Source organism: Pseudopodoces humilis, chromosome 1 (genome assembly GCF_049639895.1).
Source record: "Pseudopodoces humilis isolate 2021_Gansu_Grassland_sample_001 chromosome 1, ASM4963989v1, whole genome shotgun sequence".
Classification (NCBI taxonomy): domain Eukaryota; kingdom Metazoa; phylum Chordata; class Aves; order Passeriformes; family Paridae; genus Pseudopodoces; species Pseudopodoces humilis.
The window spans coordinates 45848475-45871049 of record NC_142200.1 but is presented as its reverse complement, the minus strand read 5'-3'; the positions used below and the strand labels follow the sequence as shown (position 1 = coordinate 45871049).

The 22575-nt window shown below is 38.4% G+C and overlaps 2 protein-coding genes across 5 annotated transcripts in view; one reads left to right on the top strand and one right to left on the bottom strand.

The window, feature by feature from the left end:
* OSBPL1A (oxysterol binding protein like 1A) overlaps positions 1-956 on the bottom strand; it is a 76342-nt gene extending 75386 nt beyond the window's left edge. For 2 of the 3 annotated variants that reach the window (XM_005517210.3, XM_014256290.2), the window contains exon 1: positions 31-226. The gene's annotated coding sequence lies outside the window, so the exon portion shown is untranslated. Of the gene's footprint in view, positions 1-30; positions 227-939 lie in introns of those variants that run through there. The other variant, XM_088051462.1, reaches the window with a different exon arrangement.
* Positions 957-6973: 6017 nt separating this feature from the next.
* On the top strand, positions 6974-20127 carry IMPACT (impact RWD domain protein). Of its 2 annotated transcripts, none has more exons than XM_088051475.1 (11): positions 6974-7107; positions 7926-8065; positions 8776-8828; positions 9115-9177; positions 11248-11333; positions 12951-13079; positions 13362-13456; positions 15700-15773; positions 17322-17412; positions 19539-19673; positions 19921-20127. In XM_088051475.1, the coding sequence occupies exons 2-11, from the start codon at positions 8036-8038 to the stop codon at positions 19990-19992; spliced, it is 828 nt and encodes a 275-aa protein (XP_087907601.1). In that variant the 5' UTR covers positions 6974-7107; positions 7926-8035; the 3' UTR covers positions 19993-20127. The 2 variants fall into 2 exon arrangements, with proteins under 2 accessions (XP_087907601.1, XP_005517266.2); XM_005517209.3 differs by having other exon boundaries at positions 7067-7107; positions 7926-8054.
* The last annotated feature ends 2448 nt before the right edge of the window (positions 20128-22575 follow it).

Genomic DNA, 22575 nt, shown 5'->3' with positions numbered 1-22575 from the left:
GGGGGAAGAGGAGGAGGAAAGGACACCCACGCAAAGCAGCAAGCGAGGACACCAGAGGGCCAGAGACCACCCCGGCCCCCGACTCCAAGGTCGCCTCTGCTTCGTGCCTCGAGCCGAGCCTGGCTTGGGGCCGTCCCCTCAGCCCGCACAAAGGACTCCCGGGGGGGACCGGCGGCACCCCCACCCCCGAACACGCTCCCGGCGCCTGCGGGGGAGAGGCGGCCACGGCAGCAACAAAGCCAACGCCTCCGCGGGAGGGGGGCGCGTCCCCCCCCCGCCCCGCCGCGGAAGGAACCCCGCCCCGGGCGGGTGGGCTGGCCCACTGCCGGCCTCGCCTCGCCCCGCGAGCCGCCGCCGCCCCGCGCCGTGCTAGGCGCTCCGGGCGCGGTTACATGTGACCGGCAGCGGCGCCCCGGCAGCTCCCTCCGCCGCGCAGGGCGGGCGGCGCGGGCTCCCGGCGGGGCGGAACGCCACAGCGCTCCGCCCGCCTGGCCGCCGCACCGCCCCCGTGACCGAGACCGCCGCCCCCACGGGGGCTGGCTGGCACGGGCGTCCGTATCTCGCCGCAGTCCGCCCGAAAAGCCGGGAGGGGTGAAGCAATGTCCCACCCAGGGCGCTGCGCCCGCTCCATCCCCCGACCCTCTGAGAGAAACGGGCCCGCACCGGGCGCAGCCGGAGGCGGCCACTCTTCCCTGGGAGGGACCGTGACCCCCTGCGACCCCGGGGATGCCCCGCAGGTTGTGCCCCTTGCCCACTGCGGTTTGGTGTCACACTCATTACAGCAGTGCCCAGCGACAGGAGGAGCAGTGGCCATAAATTGAAACACAAGGAGTTCCACCCTAGCATGAGGAAGAACTTTACGTTGAGGGTGTCAGAGCACTGGAACAGGTGCCCAGGCTGGTAATGGAGTCTCCCTCTCTGGACACATTCCAAACTCACCTGGACGCGTTCCTGTGTCACTTGCGCTGGGTGACCCGGACTTCGCAGGGGGTTGGAACAGATAATCTCCAGAGGTGCCTTCCAACCCGAACTATCCTGCGAGTGCCACTAGCCTGTGAGCGCCCGGGCTGCGGGTGAGCGGCCTTGGCTCCGCTCTGCCCGGGAACGTCCCCCGGCAGGGGCGGGACGCAGACACCGACAGGCGTTCAGAGACGTGGAGGGGCAAGCCCGCCTCAAAGAGTACTTGTAACACTAGGAGAATGGTACATCGACCGAGGGGAAAACAGGGTCTTTTTGGAAATCGCTTTGGTAGTCTATACAACTGTGGTGCAGGTGAAAGAAAATTGTCAATACACACACTGCTTCTAAGAACAGCACAGCCAAAAGCAACCTAAAAGAGAAATCGGGTGCTACCAGGGATAAAAAGTGAAGTACTCACATTTTTCAAGGCCCTTTGGTCCACTGCTCCTTCCCCTCTGTTTGTCCTACCTTTATTCTCCACTACACCTTTCACCTGAAGAGCTGGCACCTCTCTTTTGCACATGAGAGGGGGTTTGCATTTTGAAAACTCCCACAGTGCCTCTGAAATCCTGCAGGAGTTTATTAAGGGAGCAGAAAAGCTTTGCAGTTTTGTGGGATGACCAAGCCTGTGTCATATGCAGGTGGAGCACTGAAAAGGCAGAGCAGGAGCCACAGGTGCCATGACAAACTATCACAAAAGATTAGGATGAAACTTTTGTTCCAAAAGTGGGCAAGTTTAAACCTGAGCAATTCTTGTGAAATTCTTCAGGCGTAAATAATGAGGCAAGCTTATTTTTTCTGTATTGTCTATAGCTACATGTATTTTTAATCTTTGAAGAATGATATAGCAAAAAGAAGAAAATTAACAACTCCACACCTGCGGATAACACAAATGTATCATGTTTGAGCTTCTGCTCCCTTTTGTTACTTTTAATTAGTTTTTCTTACTTAAGAGATCTGCTTCCAGGGATGCTTTAGTAATAATTATATAACACCTGAGAGGCTTCAGGGAAGGATCACATTGTCTTTCTTTCCTTAGGAGCAGGGCTTCAAGTTGCTGCCCTTACTGTCAAAGCACTAGCTGTGTCATCCTCACATACTTTTTCCTTTCTTTTTACCTCTTGCTTCTGACTTTGAGCCATCTTTCACAATGCCTAAATGCTTTAAGCAACCTCACAATAAAACCTTTTCCTATTTTGTATCTATTTTGCATACACAAATACAAAATCAAAATATGTATCTTATCACCTCATATTTCTTACTAGTTTTATAATGAAACAGAGGTATTGTCACCCACCTATTCTAAAACCCATTGCAATGCAACACAGAGTTCACAGTTCAATTTCACCTTTCAGCCAGTCAGTGCAGGGTTTTTCTCTGAATCTGAGTAAGAAAAGCCTGGAAACATATAACTTAATACATTTAATGTTTTAAAAAGACAGAGTAAAGACCAACAGAGATAGTAAGTAAATCAGAAGGCATTATGTCCATGTTCCTGCAGCATTGGATTGACCCTGGGTGGACTTCTCCCTTGGCAGGCTGCACAGATTTCATCTCTGGAGAAAGGCTCCTCTTTGGTTGCAGTATTTTAGTTTTCTTACAAGAAAATAGCCATTCATAAAGGATGCTTACAAGAGAGGTTTACTCCTTGTGTGCTTCTAGATAAGGGCAAGGCCACATAGGTGCTATAATCGCCTGCACTCTGTGCCAAGGAGCACAGTGAAGTTGATCCTGCTTCCAAGGGTTTTGTGCACCACAACTCAGGCCCAGAGGCAGCACAGCACACAGCTCAGCCTGTTCCACTTGACTGTGCCGTGAATCACCGACCCCTGGATGTACAGAGCTCTCCTGGCCAGGATCACTGCACTTCCCCTGCTTTCATCATCTTCAAAGAGCATTGATTTTCCACCTGTGTTTTGCCTCTTTGCGCATCCCAGAATAATAATGACCCAGTGCGTTTTGGGCTTTGAAGTGTGGGAATGAAAAAGAGAGTGTTGCTGATATCGAGATTCTGTTCTCTTTTACCTGTTTTTTTTTGTTGTTGTTTTTGTTTTGTTTGTTTGGTGGTGGTTCTTTTGTTTGTTTGGGTTTCTGTTGTTTGTTTTTGGTTTTTTTCCCTGTCATTCCTTTTTCAGATAACCTGCTGAAATTAGTGATTCAGAAAGCTTGAAACATATCATCTTAGGGCTGAACACACTGGCAAACAGCCTTGCACAGGACTCACTGAACTGTTTTGTCTCTGATTTTCATGGTATAGTATTTTTTATATACTCTCTGTGATGGGGCAACTTTTATTGCACTGACACTTTGTGTTCTTCTACTTCAGACTAGAGAATAGCAGTCAAATTTGAGATATATGACTGGGCAACAGACTGGAGTGCATATAGAGAAATGAGAAGTGGAAATAATAAATGATACATGATGGGTTGTATGTTTGTTTTCATATAGTAACATGTTAAGTAACAGTTTAACTGTTAGCCCATCAGCAGTCCTAAAAATTTGTTCCTTAGTAGCTTTCTTGCAACCCTGGTGCATTTCTTGAGAAAACTGCTCCTCGGCTCTGAAAAGCAGTGCAGCAAGAACAGGTCCTTGCCATATTTCCATACAGATTTTATTTATTAGGCTGGCAAAACACAGACACAGGAACATTAATTAATGTGCTGACACTCTTAGATGTGATTCTTGTGGAACACTCTGGATTATCATGAGCAACTGGCAGTGAGTGATCAAAGCAAATATTTGTGTTCTTCTGAACTGCCTGCAACAGGAATTCTTGCAGATGCTAGTCTGTTGCTGAAGTTCCTTTCACACTTCGCAGACAATAACCATATAATGTAGTGAATTTGTGGATGGTGTGAGTTGGGTGGCCTCCTGAGCTGAGAAATGCTTTTTGCTGCTCAAAGCAGCACTGAAGCAAGCTTAGGCGGTTTCTTGAGGTATCCTGTAGCATGGAATAAAATCCTATAACAGAGAAAAGTTCCTTTTAACAGGCCTGTTTTTATATGAATGCAGGTATGGCAGGAGAAAATGTTAAAATTCACTGCTGGTCCTCTTCTCTCAGGAGGCTCCTAAAACCTGCTAGTAGTTACTTCACAGAAAAGCTTTTGAATTTCTGTGGCTCTACAGAAAGAGGCAATTGTACCCTGCTATAGCCAGCACAAAAACAGTTGTGGCTAAGTGAGAAGAAACATTTCTAACCAAGCTATTAAGTCACTTGTACCTATGTTTCTCCTTTGTCTTACCAGGCATGTAGTTTTAGACCAAGAACTAGGCTTGTTTAATGCACTTTCTTGTTCTTGTGACCAATTTGGTTTGGTTTTAGTTCCAAAACAATAAATCAGCTGCATGTGGAGAGTTTATAGCCATGAACCTTATAGCTAATTGATGTCAGTTTAGACCACCATCTAGCAAAATGCATCGCTGTGGAACTGAAATCAGCTGAACTACTTTGTCCTCAAATGGATAAATGCTCATTATTGGATGGTGTCCTGGGGTGACTTTAAGATTTCTATTACATAATGATATTTCTATTGAATGTAGAATGGAGAACATTCTATTGAATGTGGAATTGGAGCATCAGAGAAAATTTAGTGTTTTCTTGGTAAGTAACTATAGCAAAAAGCTCTCCTTGAACTATTCTTAAGACACTACTGGAATAGTCTCAGTAGAAGAAAATCGTGCCCAAAACCAGAGTCCAGAACTGAGAGGATTAATCATTAGTACAGGACATTGTCCTTATTTCTTCTCAATCTTCCTTTTTTTTTTTTATGTAAAAGAGAAGTTGAAGATGCATCATGTTGTTTGAACTATTGTATTCAAAATAAAGAAGGTTTATGGATATTCTTCTCAAACTTTAATTCTTTTGTATTTCTTAGTTCTGTGTTTTTCACTTATTTGTGTTTCAGTCCTGATTGAATGAATATTATTTGTATTTAGTTTAAGCTTTTTGTGCTCTAGTATTAGATTCCAGTTGCAGAATGGAAAGAGTAATTACCCAGTGTATTATTTTGCTCTGACAAGAGAACAAAGAATTTGAATTCAAGGTAGCAATTTGGGCTGCTCCTTGACCTCAGGGTTTTCTTTGGCTTAATTGATTTGATTTGAGCTTTAAATGTTTTTCTTTGCTATCTGTGGTTCACAAAGACTGAACTGATGGACCAAGGTTAGACTTTTTAATAATTTTAAATATCAAAGTTAATGCATTGCTGTGAAGAGTATCATTTTGGGAGATGCCACACTATAAAGAACAGTGAGGTTCTGTTATATACTAAAAGAATACCCCAAATAATTTAGTAAACTCCACTGTGCTGTTATCCTTTGTTTGAAAGCTGTGGATGTGTATTTCATATCTGCTTTAGTAGATTGTTTCAGACAGACAAAGACATTAATTACCTGGTAAATATTCCTGTGCACCATATCAGTTCAGCTACTCTGTTATTAATTATTTTAGTATCTATAAACATGCTGGAGATTTATTAGCCACATTTACCTCCATTTCTATTTACTAAGACTTGTCACAAATATAAATGGTAATGAAAAGATATTAGTGAGTCTCCTGAAATCTGTCAGAGACGTCTACAGTCCATACAGTTTTTGGGATTTATTCTCTGTGCCTCCTTGTCTGATATAGTTTCTTCCTGGCCCAATAGGAGATTGCTGAAGTCTTTCATATCAATGCTTTTATATGATTTAGAGAAAACAGTCATAAAAAATGGAAATAACATTTTTTAATTTAATAATTTAATAGCAAAAAATGTGTAATGTAAAGTCACTTGTTAAGTCAAAACTAGCAACTTATAAAGTACAAGTGTTGTCAGAAAGTTTGTCTTGTCACAGTTCTCTCCTTAGATTTATAAGGCAATTTAATATTAGGACGGACAGATGGAACACCATCTTTTCTAGGTCCTTATGGATTAAAGCTTTCAGTTAAGTTTTGGTCAGAATGCAATTATTTAAACAATAAGCTCATTGTCTGCCTTCGTTTCCTTCTCTCTTTTAAAATTAACTGGACTATGTGACTTCGTCTGATAAAATATGCATTTTTTATCATGTTCTGAGATTTTGTATATTCTTTTAATTATCTTTTAAAAAATAATTAAACCACCCCTGTTCGTGACACTGAAGACAAAGATATTCTTTGATTCACTCTAATTCTGAAATAATTTCTGCAGAATTGCTGTGCAACCAGTAGTAGTTCTCCACCCAGAATATACGTGGTTGATAATACAGCGCTAGTTTTGTGCCTCCCTACTCAGCAGCATCCTGGGAGTTTTTTGCTTTTTTTGTTTGTTTGTTTTTTGTTTTGTTTGTTTGTTTTTTGTTTGTTTGGGTTTTTTGTTTTTGTTTCTTTAATTCTCTGGGTTGCCTGTTTGTTTTGGTTTTTGTTTTGTCTGTTTTGCCTGATTTGTCACAACCATTCTGAACTCTAATCCTGTTCTCCGGAACTGGTGCAAATTCTCGAAGCTTTCGAGAAAGGCAAAGCGAAGTTTACATTGAATTCTTCCCGACTGTGTCAGAATAAAATCACACTCGAAGAAAATATAAAACTACAAAAACTGCAAGAACGGTGAAACTCATGCTTTGCAAGCAAGGAGAGCTTTACTGATCAGTGCCGTCTCTAAAAGAGATGCCTTGAACTTCCCGAGGTTAAATAAAACAAATGGATTTCTAGAACTGTAATCAAAACTGCTTGGAACATCTGTTACTCTTTCAAATAATTTTCAAAGGAAATTTTGTGGGTATGTCAATCGTTCATTACGTGTGCCATAAAGGCAAGGTGAAAACGGCCGCATCAGTAAAATCCTCAGTGAAACAGAAGTGCTTTAGTTTAAAAAGAGGACGTAGGGAGAAAGAGGAAAGTATACAAGAGGGCTATAATGCAGATTGTGCGGCAATGCCGGACAGGAGAACACAGCGAGCCCACTCTCTCCGTCCCTCCAGCGGAAGGAAGGGCCCTCAGCCTCACCGCCGCGGCTGCGCACACGGCCCGGCGCGGGGCTGCTCCTGTGCTTATCCCTCCTTCTCCTGCCCTTCCTCCTCCTCCTTTCCTTCCTCCTGCTCCTTTCCTTCCGCCTTATCCTTTCCTTCCTCTTCCTCCTTCCCTCGGGTCTGATGGCTGCGAGTGACGCGGAAAGGGCCCAGCAGCAGGTGAGCGGCGGAGGGGGTCGCGGGGAAAGCGGTGACTTCAGGGGGCTCCTGGGGAGCCCTGAGCGGCTCCGTGCCCGCTGTGGCGAGCCTGCACCGCCGACACACTTCAGGTGTTTCCTTTCTAGGTGGAAGGTACTTCTCTGGTTTTTCTTTATGGGGATTTGCCGTATATCCGCTCTTCCTCAGGGAGAGTTTAGTGCCGAGTCCTCAGGGTCCTTTCCCAGCCGGGATCCCACCTAGCCAGGAGCAGCACGGATTGAGAGCTGCAGGGAACGTGTTGGTATCTGCTCCCTGTCACTTTGCTTGCCTTGTCAGTGCTGAGAATGAAAGGATTGCCCTCAGAAATTGAAAAGCTGTTGTGTGAGAGGTGTGAGAACTGAGCAAAGGTTACTTACAAAATCACAGAGTCAGTTAGGTTGGAAAATACCTCTGAGATCATCGAGTCCAACCTGTGACCCAAGACCACTGTGTCAACTAGACCAGAGCACTGAGTGCCACATCCAGCCCTTTCTTAAACACCTCCGGGCACAGTGACTCCACCACCTCCCTGAGCAGCCCATTCCAATGTCTGATCACCCCTTCTGTGAAAAAAAATCTTCCTAATGTCCATCTGAAACCTCTTCTGCTCATCTGAAGTCCTGTCAATCGGGACTGGATCCCCAATACTTAGGGCCTTCCAGTGCAGAGAATCTTGTCACATCTGTCAGTGAGTTGTAGAAGAACAAGGCTTTAAAAAGATGAGATGATTGGCACACAAAGTTTTGTGGGTTTTAGGGGGGGGGTGGTATTTATATTTGCTTTTTTTCTTTTTTTTTTAGATTGATGAAATTGAAGCCCTTTCATCAATCTATGGTGATGATTGGTGTGTTGTTGATGAAAATGAAAAAATCTATTGCATTAAGATTAGTGACTGTCTGGATCAACCAAAATGGACCCTGTGTTTGCAGGTATAGTGGTGGTAAGAAGTTCAGCACAAATTTTGCAGTTGGACTGATGCAGGTGAAACCCTTTAAATATGGTTTATTATCTACTCAGATGATTAAGAAGCTTTTGGATTAGAGTCTGTGATGAGGCTTTTCAGTGATTGTTCTTGTAACACATTGGTGTGCTTGTGATATATTCAGTAGTTGCATATCCTAATTCCACACGTGACCAAAGCATTTCAGTGTGTTTCACCAAAGACTAATTTCTGAAATACTTACACATCGACTTTGTGCCTCAGTGAATATACTGCAGTTGCATCTAGATTTGCTTCCTGGCAAGTGTTGAGACAGAATGAAATTTGGATCAGCTTAATTGATCCAACTCCTTACTTTGTTTTCAGAACTGAAAGCAATAAGTTTACTTAGTGTAAGAAACATGGAAGTGTGCACTTAGGGAAGTACCTCTTATTTAAGTCCAGTAACCATGTGTGCAGCTTTCAGTTTTTTCTGTACTTTATTTTGCATCCTTACAAACTGCCCCATAAAACATAATTGTATGCATTACCATCATAGAAATTTTAAATGCAGATACTCAGTTGTTCCTGTAATTCTGTAACAACATACCCAACTGTTTTCTTTAATTTGTAACACTAATTGTAGTCCTGCTGCTTGACAGCAGAGTCCTTCAGTAAAGCTCATCTAGCTGAGGGTAGTCCAATGAATACATATCCTGAATTTCTTTCAGGTGATTTTGCCACCAGGATATCCAACTGCAGAGCCACCTATTTATCAACTAAAGTAGGTGAAGTTTTCTTTCAAACATTTGTGTTTTATGAGTTGCCACTGTTAATTGTTTACCTGTAAGTGGAAGTTGAGTCAAAATACTCCTTGAATTAAAACATACCTCTGATGGGGGATGTTTCCAGCAAGGATAGTCTATTCTTTATCCTGTTTTTTCCAAAATGTTTACAGCTGGAATCTTGATGGTTGGCAAAGTTATATTTTCAAGGTGTTTATCACATTTATTTGGGAATGTTGGAAGCAGCATGTAGCACAATTTTCATTGCATGTCTTTTCATTCTAGTGCCCCTTGGCTTCGAGGACAAGATTATACGGAACTAGCAAATAGCTTGGAAGAAATATATGTGTAAGTTCAAGACGGTGGAATATAGTAAAAGGAGACAACGTATTTTCAGTTTCTATCTGTTCTTCACTTGAGTGTTAAAACACAGGATGTGAAAACGTTTAGTTGTGTCTTAGAGCATAAGTAGCATACCAGTTTTTCTTAAAAGCTGAGGGATAAGTTGGTTTTAAAATAAACACATGTGGACTCTGTTAACTGGAATCTGGAACACAGTGTAGCTAACAATAAGGCATAATGGATGCATGAGAATAAACAGCATTTAGAAATTATCACATTACATGATTTTGAATTCCTGTGAAAGTGGGGTAGAAAATGTAGTAATTTTATATGGTTTATTTATTTCTTTTAGATCCCAAAGATTATACAAGAGAAATGAAATGAAAACATAAGGAAGCCCTGTCATGCCCCAGACAGTGAAATATGAGCATCTTGCATAAGAAATATTTTTTTAGTGCTATAAGGAAGAGAGCACTTAGCTTGCATAAGGTTTTTTATGATTAACTGGGTTTCCTAGCTAATTAAGCAACAGGTCATTTAACTAAGTAAAATTTAATTTGAGATGTTAAAAATGTGCAAGGATTTTAAGTGAAAAGTTCTGCATAAACATATTCATCACAGTTTTCAGGGGAGCAAAAGGACAGAGGTTGTCCTTAATGCTGTCCAGATTCAAAGGATTTGATGGAGTCTCTACCACAGGTAGAGCTGCTGGTCCTTTTTTTCGTTCCCCCTTTTCAGTCCTGTAGGCTGTCAAATTGTGCTGGTTCAGCTCCCTTCTGTCTCTGTCAGCTGCTGGTCAGAGCCCTTGATGGTCTGCTCTCACTTCTGTTTGTTCAGCAGGAAGTGAAGGTGTTTGTACTTTAGGCCATTATATGTGCTTTAGGACATTTTAAACGGTTTAAAAACCTGGGGTAATCACTGATGTGCACAGTATTTGTGAAAGCCTTTTATCTATTCAATGTCTAAATGATTGTCAGATGAACAGAGATACTCTGCATTATTTGCATTGTATTTGACCAGTTTTCTAGTCCCTAGGGATCTAAGTTGTGTAGTTCTGCAGTCTAAACCAACATGAACTATACTGTCAATTGCTGTGGATAAAATGGATAATTACAGATCAAAAGTCTGTTTTGGGAGACACAAAGTAATTTGCTACTATTCAGAAACTAATTGGATGATGCTGGACGAAGTGGTATTCACTTTTGTAAAACAGGGAAATTTTATTCCTTCTCTAATATTTTTCATTCCATCATTAAAAGAAAGTCTTCAGGTATTAAAACAGTGCATCTGTAAAATAAGCAGTGTGAAATCAGGGTGTTGAATTGTTCTGGAGTCTGGATTTTGCAGTCAGAGCTACAAGTTCATAAAACCCTTATTTTTGCTTAAATATTTTTCTTAAAATATGTATGTTTATTTGAATTTGATTGTTTCTAGCAGTAGTGCTGTATACATTAAGCAAAATTTAAATAAGTAATTTTGTTTCTTAACTGGTGCCCAGGTGGTGGCAGTAAGGATAGAAGTAATGAGAACCTGTGAGATACCCATGGCCCTAAATCTTTAGTTTTGTTTCTTTGACAAACAGAAACATTTTGACAGAAAGAAGCAAAACATTTTGACAAAAATGCATGGTTCATAACCAATTTTTTAACCATTTCATAACCACTTGAAATGTATTTTGAGTTGTTTGGATCCTGCTGCACATAAAGGAAGCATTTCTTAACTCCTAACGTGTATATAAAATGTGTTCAACCAATCCTCCCTCAGTACTTTAATACACACCTTGGTGCCCTGAGTGAAGCCTCCTAGGCCTAAATCTTTATCTCCCTGTCCCATGGCCTATTATCTAAACTGTACTGATTCATTCCAATGCTCCACTGACCTACTGTCACAGTCCACTGGTAAGTTTTTCATCCAGGGAGCTACTGAGACAGAACTTTACACAAGCCTGTCTAAGCTCTTTATCTCACTAGCTTGTGTTCAATTTCTGTGTGTCTGAAATCTGTATGTTATTTTATGTACTTTCCAAGTGAAATTTTCAAAAATGATTCTTCATTTACCATGAACTTTTACTTCCAGACAGAACCTTGGTGAAAGTATACTGTATTTATGGGTGGAGAAGATACGAGAAGTTCTGGTAGAAAAGGCACAGTCTTCAGATCCAGGTACTTCAGCAAATACATGGGGTTTTTATTTTCCTTCTTCTTCCAATTCAAAATAAGATTTCAGTACAAATTAGTCAATGTTCATTTTTGAATTGGATCTAGATATCAGAGAACAGTCTCCTGTGTCAGGGCTTGTTGTTTTACAGTGGCAGTATCCCTTTTTTAAAAGCAGTAGGAAAAAGAAGGTGGGGGCAGCCTCTGAACTGGAACAAGGTCCACAGTTCTATCAGGAATGAAATTACTGGCATGAAGTGCTGCCCACAGGTGCATTATGTATTACCCTCCATTCTGTGAAGGAGTTATTCATACCAGTAATTAATTTTTGGTGTTGAGTGCACTGTTGGAGGATTGGGATTCAAGAGAAGATAAACTGCATAGTCAGTGGACTATGCAGAGAAATGATCAAGTATTCCATCATTTTACTTTTCTGTCCTTCCATTCATTTTACTGTATTGGGATGAGAGGTACGTCATCACTAGAGCTGCAGTGATTCTTCTGCTATTATTCTTACAGAATTTGTATAAATTCACAGTTGTTCCTTCTAAAAATGGTGGGGGGGTTTTTGTTTCATAGCTAAGCTGCTATGAAATGTGTGAGTGAGGTGTGCATGCACTGTGGCAAAAAGAAACAGAACTATTTTTCTCCGTCAGGGGTTTATCTTTGTCCTGTGAGAAATAAAAGTCTGAAGAAAAGGAAATTTCATTTTCAGTGTTGTTTCATGGTAAGGTCTAGTGTTAGTCTGTCAGTAAACTGTGCATTTTGTTGCTACATCACAGACACTGGAGAAGTCATTTTTCACTGATGTGACTAAAAGAGTGGACACTGAGAAGTGAAAATTTTACTGACAGTATTGGAAGTTTGAGTATTTTCACCACAACCTTATGGCTTCCATTTTTGAGCATGCTTTATCACACCTCTTTTTTTTTTAATGGAAAATACATATATTATAAAACCTGCATCATAAACACATCATAGGCCCTCTAAATAGGAATGAAACTGTGATGTATTAACCTGTTTTTAAATCCAGATGTCAGAACGCTGAATATTTCCTTTTTTGTTATCGACTATTATTTTTTGGATGTTCTATACATGAAGGAAAACAGGATTTTTGGAATTCCAGAATACTTGAAGCATGTTGAGAGAGATGTTTCAAATCTGGTAATTTTATACCCTCTTGAAGTAGCATTGAGCAACAGCACTACATTTTCCCCCAAATGACCAGTAAATGACTGGAGTTTTTGTGAAACATCAGCTTAATTTGATCTCTAAATTCAGATTAAAGGTAGAGTTTGAATGTTTAATTGAAACAGTAAACATTTATTGTTCTTTTTTTCTTAGAAATACTGTTACTTAGTATTGAAACAGAAGGTCTTATGGAAGGATTCCATAGTATGAGTATTTTATTTTTAATTCTCAGGAAGTTTTAAGTTAATACTGGCCTGAGTACTTTTGGGTTTTGTTGTAATTAATATTATTATTCTGCATTTAATAATTTTTAATGTCAAACTGTTTTGAACTGAGAAGCCAGAGACTTCTTAAGAAAAAGAGAGTTTGAAATTTTGTTTTGCTTGTCCTGCAAAAAATGTGTAATAAATTCTACTACGTGTGTCTTAATAGAACCAGATATTAAGAAAACCACTGAAGAAGTTGATGGAGATGATGTAGATGATTTTCTCCTAGACTATCAACCCCTTCAGGAAGATCAAATTAAAATGTTAAATTACATGGCATCTGGAAGTCAGGAAGGTAAAAAATACACTCTTTTTAATTCTGTTGAAATGATTTAAAAGAGGCCTGAAGATTATGCTTTTCTGCTCAGCTTCAGAAGTGACAGTAGAATTATAATAAAGTTTAATAACAGTCATTAAAAAATGCAATATATTTTTGGTGGGTTTGTATGTTATTTTCTGTACTTCACTTTAACAAGTCCCTTTTTTTAAAGTTGAGACATTCTTTACTTTTGTAGCCACAAGCATTGTTTCTGTACTCTTAAAAGAAAAGAAACACTCCCTTGTTTGTGACCCATAGATGAAGAACTGCCCCCTATACATCATGGAAACCCAATCACAGATCGAAGGAGCACTTTCCAAGCACATTTGGCTCCAGTGGTGACAACCAGACAAGTTAGTAAAGATCAGTTCTTCCCTTTTTGCCTATATTTTGAGCTTGACAAAGTATTACTGGAATACTTGGGATATGTATCAGATACGTTGGGTTGTCTGTGCATCTTCCTGTGCTGATCCTGTCTGAGTAGGCATTGGTTTCTTGCTTTCACTATCAGTTGAACAGTCAAATAACAGCTCTTATTCCTGCTATTCTTTACTGTTATGTGCATTAGATGCAAGAGAATAGGAACATTGTAATTTGACTTCTGGATGTTGGCAAGTTCGTCATAAGATGTTTGGAAGTTACCGTGTCTATCATGTGTTAGCTGGAAAGGAATTAAAATGAGTTTATAATTATTTTCCCTCCTTCAGAAAGGAATTCTGTTAAAAAACACACTTGGATTGTGCATAAGTAAATCTTTATCATGACCTAATTGAGAGGGGTTTGGAGCTTCTTCTGTATGTCACTTTCCATCTGTTACCATCAGCCTCCTTTGATCAGCCCTTTCTAGTGGGGAAGCTACTGTTCTTTTATTAACTCAGAGTTAAACCTTGAGAGGATTTTTCTCTTTCTTTTTATGCAATTTTAGGGATATTTTAAAAAAAAATTTGGTGAAGGATATTGTCAAGTGCTCCTTGAAATTCCAGGTGACCTAGGTCTACTATGTACCCACTATGAGTGTGGGCTGTGAAAAAACACCGATGGGTTGACAGTGCTTTTAGGCTGATTTTTCTATACAAAAGCTGTAATGTTTGAAGCTGTCTGTGGGGTTTTTTGGTTTTGTTTTTTCTTCCCTCTCAATAATTTGCTTAGTATGGACATAAGAATTGGTCTCTAAATCCCAGCATCCCTTCTGGAGCACTTTGACCTTTCAAGTTCACATACACTGTACATTCGTGTGGGGTTTTGTGTATGTAGGAACAAACTTATTAACAAACCATGATAAAAGGGTTAGAGTATTTTAAAATCAAAAAGATACATTAAGCCAATGATTTCCATTTCTTCCCTTTCTGAAGTAACAGAGTTCATTTATTATACATATATATGTTAAAGAATCACTTAAAAAAGATACAGCTGTAGCACAAAAATTATCTCTAAAGTATGTTTTCAGGAACCTGGTAGCTGGGAAATAATAATGTCAAAGTTAATGATAGTTTCATAGGATTTGTGCTTTAAGTGCCTGTATTGAACTTACTGTTTTAACTTACTGTCCTTGTTTAAGAAAGTATATTAAGTAATACAAGTTGTCTTCCTTCAGTGTTCAAAGTAACAAGAAGATAGATGTCTGAAGCAATATTCTTCATTAATAATAGGATTTTTTTCATTGTGATATCTTTTATTTGAGGTAGTTGTTGTCAGTTGAATTTCTTCAAGAAGAATAGGAAAAAGCACAGTATAGCTAGGGCAGATATTAAATATAACTATTGATTACTCCTCTGAGACATTTGTTTTTGAACAGGAGGCAATTTACTTGCCAGGCATGTTTTCCTAAGCTTTCTCAGCTTCAGTAATGTTTTGTATTATGTATTAAAATGATGTCTTAATCAGAAGCTCTTCTTTTTTTCTAGACCATTGGAAAGAGTTGAACAATTGCTAGCTTGTTTACTTAGAAACATATTATGAACTGATACTGGGAAATATTTTGAATTTGGTACTTCTTAAGAGCAAAGAGATATATGATGGGAATATCTCTTTTCTGGGAAATACTGACACTTCCAGACCCCTAATAGGATGGTTTTTTGTTTTCACTGTTCTTTCTCTGAAGTGGAAACTGTGGAAAAAGAACCCAACATGTTTGAGGGAAAATGAAAAACTTGAAATTTAGAAGGGCTTTCTAAACATCATGTTTTTCTGAAATAAGTAAAAGCAGTATGTAGTTGTGTTCTATTCCAGCTTAACTTTATGCTAAAAAAATAAGCAAGTGCAATTGATACTTAATACTAACTAAAAATATTTTCTGGATCTTACTGTCTCTTGTTTAATAAAGCAATTTGACACATCTACATCTTGAGCAATAATATTAATGTACACAATGTAGAAGTTCAAGGGACAAGCTGTTTTCAGTATCCCAGGAAAATTGTTTAAAATAAGCATGAGATTACTGAAAGCTGCTTCCTGAGTTATTACACCAAACATTTTATGACAAAGCATAAAATCTTTTCATTGTAGTACTAGGGAGATGTTTGTTTAGCTGTGATATAGAGAGAGATGTATGAAACCCCAGTTATAAAAGGAAGGTTTTTTCTGTTGTCTTTTATAGGTTAAAAGAGTTCTTGAAAAATTATATGAGAACAAGAAAATTGCAAGTGCTACCCACAACATATATGCATACAGGTGAGAAACAAATAGTGATTTTTATTCTTTTTTAGTGTTTTTTTAGTGTTCTTTGACAAATGAGTGCAGGACATGAGAAAGAAATTCCTTTCTATTAAATTCCTTGCTATTAAAAGGAATTCCTTGCTTTAGGGAGTAGGTTTCTTATTTGTATGGTTGGTGTTGCAGGTGTTATTTTGAATTTGAGGTCAAGCAAGTAGAACATAGGAAATAAGATAGTGAAGCAGCATTAGGAATAGAAAAAAAAATGGATTTGAACATATGTTGGTATACTTTTGTAGTATGTCTGAGCATGGAAATGCTACATCATCCTGAACTAAATGTGTTTTTATTTGGGTAAAATAACTTCTTTTTCCCACCCAACCTTATATTTAGAAATAGCTGAAAATGTTCAGATGAAATAAGAGTTGAATCAGAAAGCCTGATGCAGACATCTGGCACATGAAGTTTCAGCTGAAATACAAGAAACTTCAGGGATTATGAGAAACAGGTAAAAATGAGTTTGGCAGTCATCTGCCACTGGCAACTTTGGTGGATATAGCTTATGTGAAATGAATTGGTCTCAGTCCAGATACCAGTGTAGGTTTTCTGAGGAATGTAAGTGACAGTAAAAGGGAGGAACTGTAGGAACCACTCATCTAAAAAAGTTTGTACAGACATTTACCCATTCATGCCCATTCTGGTGTGATCCTAATGAAACATGAAATGAGAAGAAGTGAAAACTAATTTTACCAAAAAGTAAAAGCTTCTACCTAAGTAAAAAGTTTCTGTAAAGAGGGTATTTCTGTTCCCACAGATGATGATCTGGCTTCCTTCACCCATATTATCCAAATCCACTTAAAAAAAAAAAAAAGGAAAAAAAGGAACAGGCACATACTTACACTTACTGCTTTGTCTTCTAGTACTGGAAACCTCTTTCTCACTGTGTCACCTGTAACTAACTTCAGAAGCTAGGAAATAAGTTGGTAATAAGCCAGCTTATTGGTCAGTAGACCTCTGAGCATTACTTCTGGAAAATTAGACCTGGGCAGCTGTCTTTTTTATGAAACAGTACACCCAAAAGTTTACTGCAGTGCCCCCAGAGGAAGGAGATGGCATGGAGAATCCAAGGGCAAATTTCAGTAACAGTTTCATGTTGCTGCTGAAATACAGACCTAATTAATTTTTCATAATGTTTTTGTCCAAGTTCTTCTAAGTTTGTACTATTTTTTGAATCTGTATCTGATAAGCATTGGTTTCAGCTAGATGCAATTATTAGGCTAAAAACCTGGGTATTTTTCTGTTTAGGGAGTTTAAACTGGTAATGACTGGAGTTTACCTGACGTAGCTGAAATCTGTGTAAAAGCTTCTCAAAACTTGTTCTACTGTACAGATGAATACTTGTGGTTTACACTGTGCCTCTTCCTGTTGTCATGTAAATATGCACAGTAAAGAATTAGAATTGATACACAAATGTATGAAAGATATCCGAGACTTTATTAATCATGTAGAAATATTTGTTGATTGACATTTTCTAATCTATTTTATGTTATTTCTTTTCTTTTACAGAATATACTGTGAAGATAAGCAGACGTTCCTACAGGATTGTGAAGATGATGGAGAGACAGCAGCAGGTGGACGTCTTCTCCATCTTATGCAGGTTGTATAAATTAATCTTTGGCTTTTGGAAATCTTGAATTTATATTGGTTTTAAAAATTGCTACAATGTAAATAAACTTGTAGACGATTATTTTAATTTTTGCTCTGCTAGCAGCCAGCCAGATGACTGCTTTCTCAAGGTAAAAGGAAATGCACAGACTGTAGCACTTTCAAGTCTTGGATCATAGAAACAAGTGATGTTTCATAGGTGGCAGTAATAGTTTGAGTTAAAGGATAAGTTTTAAATCCTGTGCTTCCTGTGTGATGTAAGGAACACAGAAAATGAAGACTGGGAGAAGCTGACTGTCAGAATGTAACAGCTGATCTGTGCACAACCTTTCATATGGCTCCCTTGAGTAGATGTAATAAAAAGACACCAATATATGAACTTGCAGAGTAGAACTTCAAAAGGAGTGAAGGAGCTAAGATGGTTTGATCATTTAGTCTGTTTTGTTGTGCTGTTTCCTGTTCTGGGTCCTTAGCCCTCATACTCACATATATTTTAGTCTTCAAGTACTGAAATAATATTTGTCAAAGGTGCTACTAAATGTGAGTGAGTTGAGATTGATAAATTTTGGTTCATGATGCAAGCACTAGTAAAACCATAATTAAAATAGCCCAACTACAGGAGACAGCTGGGTGTATCTTAATGCTGTGCCTCAACTCACTTAGCTGTGTGAGCAGACAAATCAAAATATTTTTAAATTTATATTTTAAATATAAAAATATTTATTTTTATGTTAGATTGATGTTCCCTTCACAACAGGAGCTTTATTTTCCTGTCCTTTTGTTGCTTGACTATTCTTTTGCTTAATATGTTGCACTCTTATTCCTGGAAACTTTTTTCCCCCCAAGTTTCCTTTTTTTTCCCCGAAAAAAATATAGTTAATGGAAACATTTTGACATTTTTAATTTTGAGCTTTTTCAGACTTCCTAAATAACTTAAACCACACTTGGGAAGGTTTAATAAAGAAACTTAGGTTATGTAATATATTCAAGTGTATGTGCTAAATATGAAGACATTATTGTTATGAAAATAATGTAAAGATACAATTTAGCAGTTACTGTACCTGAGTTCATTCTGAGATAATCAGCTTTTTTCAATGTGTTAGCACATACTTTTGAAAGTTGTCTAGGCACTTAATAGTCCATAAAAATCCAGTTTAGAACATGACATGACTGTCACTTCCAGATGTGAATGTGTGTAAATTATATGGATCATCATTCTGTGTCTGCAATCCTAGTTACTGGGAATATTTCTGTTGTGGAAGAATACTAAGATAAGGGTCAGAAAAATTCAATTTACAGCCATAGGAAAATATTAAAGTAGTTTATGGGCTGATTTCAGGTTGTTCATAGATGTTGTAGTTTTTTTGTTTTGAGCTCTTATGACATAGGTATGAAAATTAGGTGATTTAAAACGTTTATTGTTGCTGAACTTACAGGGTTTTTTAGTTGGTGGTGGTGGTTTAGGTTTTTGTTTTTTTAAATAGAAATTAATCTTGTTTCAGATAAGACCAGCATTTCAAAATAGCACTTTCTGTGCTATTTACAAAAAATGTATTTTAGATTGGTACTTGTATGAGGTTAAAAGAAGCTCTAGTTTAGATTAGTACCATCCTGTTTACTGTCAGAAGTTGTTATACATAGACTTTATGGCCAGTACATAAATGAAGAGTAGAAAATGCCTGTCACAGAACATGCCCCCAGTTATTTTCATTTTAAAATTCTAAGAATATTTCTGTTTTCACAAACAATGATTGACTCTTCTAACAGTATTTTTCGAATAAGTCAGGTACTTGTTTTTTTCTCCTTAACAGAGATGATTAATTGTTGGTAACATACACATATTAACAGTACTAGCTTATAGCATTTTATGTATCCATATGTATAATGCCTGTGGCCTGGCTGTTACTAGCCTCATCCACCAACACTTCCAAAACTATGAATAGACAGTCAGCTTAGTGACAGACCAGTATAATTGATCATACCAAAGAATGAAAAATGTAACTCAGTAACTTTTTAAAATACAAGATAGTAGACCTATTTTATGTTTCAAATTGGTGTCAGCAGTGAACCAGGTTCAATTAAAAGATAATGACTTCTATTGCTTTCTTTTATTCACAGATTTTGAATGTCCAGAATGTGTTAGTTGTGGTGTCCCGCTGGTATGGAGGTATTCTCCTGGGACCAGATCGTTTCAAACATATAAACAATTGTGCAAGAAATGTACTTGTGGAGTACGACTATGTACCATCAACGGTACGTTTCGTCCTTCCAGAATGAAGGTGTTTGCATGTGAACTTGTGTGACTTTCCACTGTTAGATGAAGCCAGAAGAAAAGTAATACAACCTGTGTGAATGGATAAACAAGTCCAAATTTTCATAAATCTCTGTGACCTATTCGTACTGTTCATATTAAAAATAATTCTCATGGGTGACCTTGGGAGAATACTTGTGTTTTACAAGAATATTTTTAAAATTTTGCAATGCTTGTTTTTCATTTCAGGAAGAGTCATCTAGACAAGCCGGAAAGAGCAAAAAGATAAGGAAGGACAACAAGAAGAGAACAGAACACTAATTTATTTTTTAAAAACTTTAAAAGAGTATTTTGCACATATTTATACAAAAACCCCCTGAACCTTGCTGCCTTATCTTATAGAATGGACATATTGTATTCAGAAGAGAATTCAATAAAGCCATAGATATATTTTCATCTTGTTTTGTGATTTCTTTTGCTGTTCTGAAGTAGAGCTTAGACACAAGTTTTCTGTTTCTTACACATCAGAGCTCCTTGTTACGAGGACAGTGCAGCATCTGGAACCATTGCTCCATCCAGTCCCTTCCCACCAAACAACAGTTGACTAATTGATAATGTGGATTTCTGATCTCCATTCCTGGATTCAAATATGTGTCTTGTAGTTTGTTGTACTGAGAGTGGGACTAGAGTCATTCATACACCATGTCACTTAAAAAGTTTCAGATACTCCTTTGTGAAAGGAAAGCATGGGGTTGAGTGTGGTGTTTGGAGTGCCTGGTCCTGCCTGTGTAGTTCCTGATCAGATGCTAGATAGGGCCTGCTTGTTGACATATGGAAGACTGAATATAGGCAGTGAGCTAAGAAATGTGATGAAACTACTACAGAATTTCTTTGAGGATTGTTCTGTGATAGTTGGCACTCAAGGACCCTGTTGAAAAGATGAGGATTTTGTTTTACATAATTAAAGGAACCAGCAAAATTGACCATACAATCAGTGAGCAGAATGAATCCCTGGTCCTTTAAAATGTCTGAAAATAGACCATCAGAGTGGAAATGCATTTTTACTTTCACACCATTTCTTTCAGAGAGAGCATGAAATGCTGTCTAACTGTCTTGTGGGCACTTCTGGTTAAAGAACTTACAGTCCCTTCCTATTTTTGTTTGCAAGCATTTCCTAAGTTTAAACTTCCGTTTTTTTTTTAAAGGAATAATACAACAAGAGAAAGAGATTTCAAAAATGTCTGATGACAACTCTTAACTTCTAAAATTCTGCTGGGACGTTATTTTTAATGTTAAACTGAAGCAGCAGTTTTAACCATTTTTGTTATCAAATACTGTAAGGTTTTTAAGACATACTGCCCACTTGTGGAAGAGTTACAAATTACATTACCTTGGAAAAGAAAGAAAAGAAAGATGATACAATTAATTTATACCCAAAATACAATTGCCTGTCATTAAAATATGTCAACAAGGAATCAAACATTACCAGAAAAGGGTGGATAGTGGCTTTTGTCTTTTTGTCCACTCTGTTGTATCTTTTTATTTTCCTGCTTTTGCTTTGTTATTCTGAAAATTAATCAGGAGTAGAGCTGAACACAGATTAGCCATTACAGTGTTAGTTTCCTACAAGGTAGTATCTGCATTTTTTTTTTTTCCTTTGTGTCTCAAACCTAAACGAGCAGACCAAGAGTTTGTATCTGCTCTCTGATTGGGATAACTCATTAGCTGAGTACTTTCTGAAGAACTGCTTGGTGGTTTTGCTCTCAGGCATTTCCTCTAAATGTCCCGCACGCATCTGGAAATCATTCTGAAATATGGAAAGTCACATTTTGAAAATCTTAACTTTTAAAAGTGGAGATAATTCTCTTTCTTACAGCAGCACACCAATTCTGGGCTGTTAGTAATCTCGTCATATTGCAGGTAATTCAGGGTGGTGTTTCTACTGTATAGCATGTGTTTAATGTGGGGCAAAGAAGGAAGGGAAGGTGAAGATGGGACATTTATTTGTGGATGCTTTTGGTGTGTTCATCTTTGCATTTATTGCCTAGCATGTCTATTTCAGTAAGAAATAAAGCAGTTTATTAGCTACTTTAATATTTTTCTAGCTAAACTAGGTGTTCTAGACTAATTTAATCACTCTCATAGCCACACACACAGAAAAATTCTGCTAAAAGCTCATGAAGTGTGTCCACTATTGAACTTCACTTCATATGTATAGATGCCTTGCGACACATAGGCTTTCCAAGCATGGTGTGGAAGACTTGGGTGTTCAAGATTGCAAGAAATCAAGTTAGATCTAACATCCAATAAGAAATTTTGAGGGAGGAGGGGGGATACAATTAGGCAGCTACATACTCCTGGGAAGCACTCCCAAGATTTCAGCCATGTAGCAAGGTCAGCTGGTTCTCATGAAAAACAATGAAACTGCTGAATTTTGTTCTGAGGCTTCAGTATGGCTGGCAGAAGAAAGGCTACTAAGGGTATTACTTAGTAATTGTGCCACAGTGTGTTTTCTGCACTACCTGGACATGAAATAAAGCTAAGCCAGTGATGGACATACATGCTGTGAAGATATTTGCATGGATAATAAAGTTTTGCCTTTTTTTACTGCTGCCATTCAAACATTCAGTAAAAGCACTTGGCAAACACTAATGAATTTGTTCCCACAACAGAGGCAAAGGCATGACAGCCAACAGTTTTCAAATTTAAGTATTTAAAATTAGACACCAAAGTGTTTTTGGAACCCGTAATAAAAATGATTGAATTCTTACAACTGTAGAATACTCACAGCTCTCTGCAAGTGCCTTCATTATTCATACAAAATATAAGCATTGGTGGAAGACACACGATTTTTCCCACCAGTGTGGAAAGAAAAGCCTCATCCTGTTAACTGCCAAGCTCTCA

Coding starts and splice junctions, on each gene's coding strand:
- IMPACT (XM_005517209.3), top strand. CDS start 7,072: ATGGCTGCGAGTGACGCGGAAAGGGCCCAGCAGCAG. Junction 8,055..8,775: donor AATGGACCCTGTGTTTGCAG/GTATAGTGGTGG, acceptor AATTTCTTTCAG/GTGATTTTGCCACCAGGATA. Junction 11,334..12,950: donor GGCACAGTCTTCAGATCCAG/GTACTTCAGCAA, acceptor GTGTCTTAATAG/AACCAGATATTAAGAAAACC.